This window comes from Falco naumanni, chromosome 4, assembly GCF_017639655.2.
Source record: "Falco naumanni isolate bFalNau1 chromosome 4, bFalNau1.pat, whole genome shotgun sequence".
Taxonomy (NCBI): domain Eukaryota; kingdom Metazoa; phylum Chordata; class Aves; order Falconiformes; family Falconidae; genus Falco; species Falco naumanni.
This window is the reverse complement of record NC_054057.1, coordinates 67,694,601-67,701,669: the sequence shown is the minus strand read 5'-3', so window position 1 is coordinate 67,701,669 and position 7,069 is coordinate 67,694,601. Positions and strand designations below refer to the sequence as shown.

Here is a 7,069-nt window from a genome sequence, read left to right as displayed (position 1 = left end):
TGCTTTTCTCCCCTTGTTCTTTGGTCTTTCTGTGCACTGACTTAACTGACTCCGGAGTTCGGTTTATGTGGGTAGCAGCTAAATTCAGACAGTGTTATAAAGGCATTTTAAAATAAAAAACAATTTTTATTTTAAAATAAAATACAAGGTCATTTTCTGCAAAGATTTGCACAGAGCAGCATTGGTGCTCAGAATTGGTGAACTAAAAGTCAATCTTAATTCTTGGCTGCTGGTTTACAGTGCAGGTACCTTGCAAAGCTGTGCTCGAAGATCATTTGTGTCTCATTTGAAGATAGTAATCTGAGTTCCCTTTTGATTGCCTCCTTCTGAGGGCTTAAAGATAAGAAAGGTGATTTTTGGCATCAGGAGCGCTGGTAATTGTGTTGCTGGGGGTGGGCAGTGAGTGGCTTTTCCAAGGGTGTCTGTGGATGGAGTTGGGGTGCATTTTAAGCGTTCCCAGTGTTCTGCTGGCTTGCCTTGGCTTCTCACGAAACATGGGAAAAGCCAACAGTAATGCTGTAGGTGATGTCCTCCTGGGCAAGAGACCGGCGGGTATCGGCCAGGCTGGGGAATTTCCTGCTGGTAACTGCTGAGCAGCCCCCAAGGCTCTGTCTGCACTAATTGTGCGTGTGGGAAATGCTCATTGTATTGACCGCTGATGGCTCTGGCTCGCAGACATGATAAAATCCCTTTTCTGGTGGGGTCAGGTCAGCGGGTAGCTCTGGGATAAAGCCATACAGAAACCTCTGGAAGGGGGGAGGAGGAGGGAGATGTTCTGAATGTGACTTGCTGCTGGGTGGTTCTGTCCTCGGTTCTAAAAGGGGTTCAGAGGTGAGGGAAACGGTTATTTGCAGCTTGTAAGATGCACGCTTGTAAGTCACGATTACGGGACCTGATACTCCCTATGTCAGCTAACTGGGATTACGGTACATACATAATTATGGTTAGATAATAAAATATTTGGAGTCAAGATACTTGGGATTATGATAATTGAGTAGATAATGATAAAGTATTTGGAGCCAATATATTTGGAATTATGATAAGTAAGTATATATGATAAACAGTTATGGTTAGATAACAATAGAATATTTTGAGTCAATATATTTGGGTTTATATATAGTTATTGATGATGAAATATCTGGAGTCCATATTTGGGATTCTTATAGATAAGTTATATGTGATAGATAAGTATTTATGTTGGATTACAATAGGTAATTATATTGATAACAATGAAATATTTGGAGTCAATCTTTGGGATTATGATAGATAACTAATTTTGATTAGATAATGATAAAATATTTGGAGTCAATATATTTGGGTGCTGGAGGGTGACAGGGCCCTGCACGTGCCGCCTAGAACAGAGGGCCCGTGTGTGCCTTGTGCTTGTGTGCAGTTCAGTTTGCAGCTGTAAGAACAGCCACCTTCTGGGGGTACAGGGGGAGCAGCACCCTTGCTGGGTGCAAGGGCCAGGATTATTCCCTTGTTATACACCCCCTGCAGCAGGCAGGGACCAGGGGCCTGGCTGGGGGGGTGTTCGTAAGTGCTCATAACAAACAGCTGTTTCTTGGGGTAACTTGGAGCACATAGCTAGCTCCTTCCAGCTGCTTTGAGATCCTGTCCAGCAAAGAGGTGCTGGGGGAACCCTGGCTTAATTGGGAAATGCACAAATTAATTATTTAGTAAGCTCAGTGTACAGGGGAATGAGAAATAGACAGGGGTGAGAAAGCTTGAGCTGAGCATCACTCGCTTTATGGACTTTGTTGGGCTCCAGGAGCCACTTCGGTGGGGTGAGCTGGGCTGGAGGGAGGGCACGGGGGTTGTTCAGTGTTCATAGTCACAAACTGAGAGTAACTGGAAAAATAACGACAGATGTTACTATATAAGGGCAGTGGGGCTGGGGTCAAAGCATATGGGTTATTTCAGAAGGGGAAAAAAATGAATGATGCAAGTGTAACAGTCCACGGAGACAGCTGGGGCCATGGCAGGCCTTGGAAGTGCACAGCAAATCATCCCACTGCTACTTCGTTATAATTATAGCCCCTAAAAGCAAAAAAAACCAAACCCAAAACCCACCAAAAAACCCAAACGAACACCTCAAAAAGAACCGCAAAAAAACCACTCATCCCGCCGCCGCAGGCAGCACGGATGCGGCCGGGGCCCGCAGCCTGCCCGGCCGTGCGGCACCGGGGCTCAGGCACGGGGAGTGCCAGCACCCGTTGCTCCGGGACCCCCCCCAGCTCGGCGCGGCGGCTTCACCCAGCCCCTGCCGGCGGCCCCGCCCCTCGTCCCGGCCCCGCCCCAGGGGCGGTGCTGAGCGGGCGGGGCGGTCCCGGGCTCTCGCGAGAGCTGTGCGCGCGGCCGTGCCCTTGCGGCGCCATGGCGGGGTACTGGGACGGGCCCGAGGGCGAGGAGTGCCCGCGCCGCGCCTGGCTCACCACACGCGTGGGCGCCGCCGCCGGTGAGCGCCGGGGGAGCGGGGGGGGGGGGGGCGGCGGCGGGGGGCGGCAGCGGGGCCGCGCTGATTGACGCCGTCCTTTGTTGCAGGCCTGCTGGGCTCGGCCTACCGCATCATCCTGCAGCAGCCCAGCTCCGCCCTGGCCGCCTTGCAGATGGCAGCGGGGGACACCGCCACCATGGGTAAGGGGCTGGCCTGCCCCCCCCCGGGCCGCCTCCGCGGGGCTTCCCCCACCGGGCCTGGTCTCCATGAGCCCGGGCCGCCGGGCCTGGCCTCCCCCCTCCCTGTCGCAGCACTGTCCCAAGTCGCCGGCTGCAACGAGGCTTCCCACGCCTTGCCCCAGCACAGACACCAGCCCCCACGAGGTTTCCAAGGTTCACCTCCTGCCCGTGCTGTTTCTCCATCCCCTTCAGGCCAGCCCACCCTGCTTCTTGCCTCTGCCGCGTCTGGATTCTTCCTTCTCCCGGCTCCTCTGCCAGCCGGCCTCTCCTCATCCCAGCCCTCTGCTTCTCCCAGGGCCTCTCCTACATCCAGGGCACGCTCTCTCTGCTCCCTCTGCTTCTTCCAGGTCTCTCCATCCAGAGCTCCTCTTCCGTCCCCCTCAGAGCTATTTAACTACTCAGCAGGAACCAGCCACAGCTGCACATTATCCCCGCCAGCCAGCCCACCGCTGTATACTATCAACGTTAATTAACCCGCCTTCATTCCCCTACAATTCCTCTACACCTGCCAGGCCTGGCCTTCCCTCAGGGCCTTCATCCCCTGGGCCTTCCCCCCTCCCAGGCCGCCTCTGCCTCCAGCTGCGGCTTCATAGCAGTACTGGTCCCTTTCCCCTTCCACATCCCTCAAAGGTGGCGGGTCCCTGGTGTGGGAGCCCAGAGCCAGACATGGCCAGGACACATGAGAAGCACAGAGCTTGGCCACTGCTGCTCCCTTCCATGTTCCCTCAGCTGCACCACTTACCTGCATGTCAGGTTGGAATAGAATAGAATTATTCATACATGGACAATATTTTCTGTTAGGCAATGCAACACGGGTAGCTGTGCAGGTGATGGCAAGAGAAAGCTCCTGGGTTTTGATGCCACAGCAGCTCAGGCTGGGGATGCACCTGCACCAGCCCCTGCCCTCCCTGTGCTCTACACAGACACGTGCCTTATTTGAAGTTCAGGTGACACGCTTTTTGTACTCTAGAGTAAAAGGCATGTATTTGCAAAACAGCTACTTTGTGGACAAAAGTACAGCGGAAGCAAACTTGTTTACTTCATATATTTAGGTATTGTGCTTAATAAATCACACTCGCTGAAGAGCAAACAGTGTTTTTGATAGCAAAAGGAAGATAAACGTGGGGGCTTCCCCCATCAGGCTGCACAGCCCAGAAGAAACCACATGGTTGTCTTGCGTTGTCTTTGTTTTGCAAGAGAAGGCAGATGCTGAAGGGAGAAGCAGGGACCCAAGGGGGCTGTTCCAGGTGGGGGTGCGGATCTGCAGGGCTGAAGCTCACCAAGCCCTTTGTCAAGGGCAGTGTTCTCCTCGCCAAGCTCACCCTGGGTTTCAGCCTAATTAAGTGGCTTGTGGCACCTCTCTCCTGCTCTGCAGCAGAGCCCTGAACTGGAAGCTATCTCACAAGTGGTCCAGATCTGCATTCTTGAGTTTCTCAACTGTAAAACAGGACCTGGAATCTCCTGTAATGAGTTGAGCCATAAAAAGTCATTATAATGGACCAGATAACATAACCAGTTGTCACAGCACTGACAAAACTCACCAGCTGCAACAAGGCTTTTCCCCCCCACCCCAGGTTAACTCCAACAAGCAGATCCCACGCCTTGCCCCAGCACAGCCACCAGCCCCCACGAGGTTTCCAAGGTTCACCTCCTGCCCGTGCTGTTTCTCCATCCCCTTCAGGCCAGCCCACCCTGCTTCTTGCCTCTGCTGCATCTGGATTCTTCCTTCTCCTGGCTCCTCAGCCAGCCGGCCTCTCCTCATCCCAGCCCCCTGCTTTTCCCAGGGCCTCTCCTACATCCAGGGCGCTCCCTCTGCTCCTTCCAGGTCTCTCTTCATTCAGTCCATCCCTTCCATACCCCTTAGAGCTATTTAACTGCTCAGCAGGAACCAGCCACAGCTGCACATTATCCCCATCAGCCAGCCCACTGCTGTATACTATCAACGTTAATTAACCTGCCTTCATTCCTCTATAATTCTCCTACAATCAATTAGGATTTCAATAAATCCCGTAATCCTAAACCAGCATGCTGCGTCCTCTTCCCAATTCCCACACCTGAAGAAGGGCTGTCCTGCCCAGTGTTAAGGGGCCAGACCTGGTGGCCTGAAGCCATGTCTTTTGCCTACAGACTCCTTGGCCCAAAGCAGAGAAAGCAGGGAAGCTGAAATGCCGTCCTTGGTCTGTGGGTTTTGGTTCTTCAGTGCTTTTTTCAGTTGATTTTAGGATCAGCATAATTGCGTTTTCTACTGAAAAACTGCATAGGTTTCTAACGAGCTTGTGGTTTACGAGTTTACCATACAGATGGACAATTTTTATTCGGGACATTTCTGTTGTTCCCAAGAAAGATGAGCTGAAGTCTGCAGATGGGTCCTTCATGACCAGGAACTTGTATTACAAACATAAAAAGATTTTTTTGTGTGTTTGCTTGACACCGCTGTTTGCGGAAGTTTGCAGTTAGATAGACGTAGGGTCTGATGGGGTGAGGTGTGTAATTCAGCGGGCAAGACAATGCTGCTTCTGTGGTTTCCTAGTTCAGTTCAAAATTCTTAATTTCAGAATCGGTTTTAGAAAATAATTTACAAACTCAATCCATTTTTCTAACTATCCCAAAATCATTGCAAGCCCCAGGCAGGCAGAGGAGTAAAGTGCCAGCACAAAGTGACCTTAAAGAGAGCAGAGTCGTCCGTTTCTCCGCCTGATCCCTGGGAGGCTGGATTGGAGCTGTGTTTCAGGGAAACACCCCCCCTCCCCCCCTTCTCTTACCTCCTGGCTGCCTGGGGGCTGTCCCGCTGCCCCGTCTGGAAGATAACCGAGCTGGATGCAGTGGGGTTTGTCCATAGCCATTCGCACACCCTGCCTGGTGTGCTGGCCTGCAGCAGGTCCTGGGGATCCAGCTAACGGCTGAGCTGCGCCTGCTGGTGCAGGACCCGCACAGCACCGGGGTGGGTGCCTGGCTGGACCAGAGAAGGTGCCAGAAGGAACCGGGATGGGGCTTGCATAATGCCGAATCTCACTGCAGTGGCTAGGATGTGATGCTCCTGGGTGACCGAAAGCAGATCTTGCTTCATTTTCCTCCTTTTCCCCAGAGGAACTGTTGTACAGCATGGTGCATCTCAAAAATGTGCTTTGTTCATCCTCAGTTCCTTGAGGGGTTTTATTTTGGTTTTTTACCTCTTGTTTACAGCCACACTAGGAGCTGTGTTTGGCGTAACTACCTGCCTCAGTGCCCAAATCCGAGAGGAACCGGAGGATCCCTTGAACTATTTCATAGGCGGCTGTGCAACAGGAGCCGTCTTGGGTGCCAGAGGTAAATGTGGACAGTGCCCGCAATGAAACAAGCCCTCTCTGGTGTTAGAAACCTTTCTGTTAGGGGAAAAACGCTACAGAATCTTGACGTCAGGCTTATTTGGTAAAGATTCATCTCAGCATCAGATTTCCGTTGCGTTCCGGTTTCGTTGATGCTGCGTTGTACAGGTCCGCTGGCATAAACAGCGCCCAGCAGGGCACCGGGGCGAGCCCCAAGGCGAGCTGCAGAATGAAACCAGAGCTGGCCCGGTACTGCCAGTTACAACTTACCAGTTATAACTTGAAATTGCAGGGTATGAAAAAAAAAGGTCATTGTGGAAATCCAAGTTTTCTTGGCAACAAATGTGACTTGCTTTACACGGGAAATACAATCTAACGTCTGCCGTGTGAATTCTGCACGTGCTCTGAGGGACAAGCTGGATCGTGCTGCGGTTGCTCCTATGGCACCTTGTCCAGCTAGATTAGCTCCTGCAGATATTTACCCAGCTCTGTTTTCTTTAGGCATTCAGACTCAGCGTTCAAGATGTGAGGGATTTCAGTTATGATTGTGGTGAAATAGAATTTGTTTTTAATTTACCTAGGGTTTTTTTTCGATTTCCTAGAATTTGAAGCAGCGATGGTTATTTTTGTGACTGAGATAAGCAATTCCAGATTGCCTATGTAAGGAGATAGGGTGGTGGATTGTAGAAACTGATATTTCAAATTACAATCTAAAAGCATGAGACAGCTTATTTAAAAAAAAAAAAATAATAATACCACTTTTCTGATTTCTGTTGCCAAACAATGGTCAAGGGACTGTGAGTAGCTCATGGAAAAATTGCAGGATCTGTCGAGGTCTGCTGCACAGTCCCTGTGCCCTAATAGATCTTCTATGGTTTGTTGTGTTTTTTCCAGCTCACAGTTACTTGACTGGTACCACTGCGTGTTTGGGGTTTGGAATTACCGCCGCGCTAATGAAGATAGGCAACAAGGAGGGCTGGCGGCTGACGGGACCTCCCAAGCTGTAAATGTAGCCGTTCCTCCCTGTCAGCTGTCTCCTGAATGCTGTATGTAATAAGATATTGTGTAATAAAGATACTGTCAAATCA

The 7,069-nt window shown here is 51.1% G+C and overlaps 1 protein-coding gene across 1 annotated transcript; it reads left to right on the top strand.

Annotated features, from left to right (window-relative positions):
* Nucleotides 1–2,322: 2,322 nt before the first annotated feature.
* On the top strand, nt 2,323–7,069 carry NDUFA11 (NADH:ubiquinone oxidoreductase subunit A11). Its single transcript, XM_040589213.1, has 4 exons — nt 2,323–2,458; nt 2,545–2,637; nt 5,860–5,982; nt 6,876–7,069. The coding sequence occupies exons 1-4, from the start codon at nt 2,377–2,379 to the stop codon at nt 6,986–6,988; spliced, it is 411 nt and encodes a 136-aa protein (XP_040445147.1). The 5' UTR covers nt 2,323–2,376; the 3' UTR covers nt 6,989–7,069.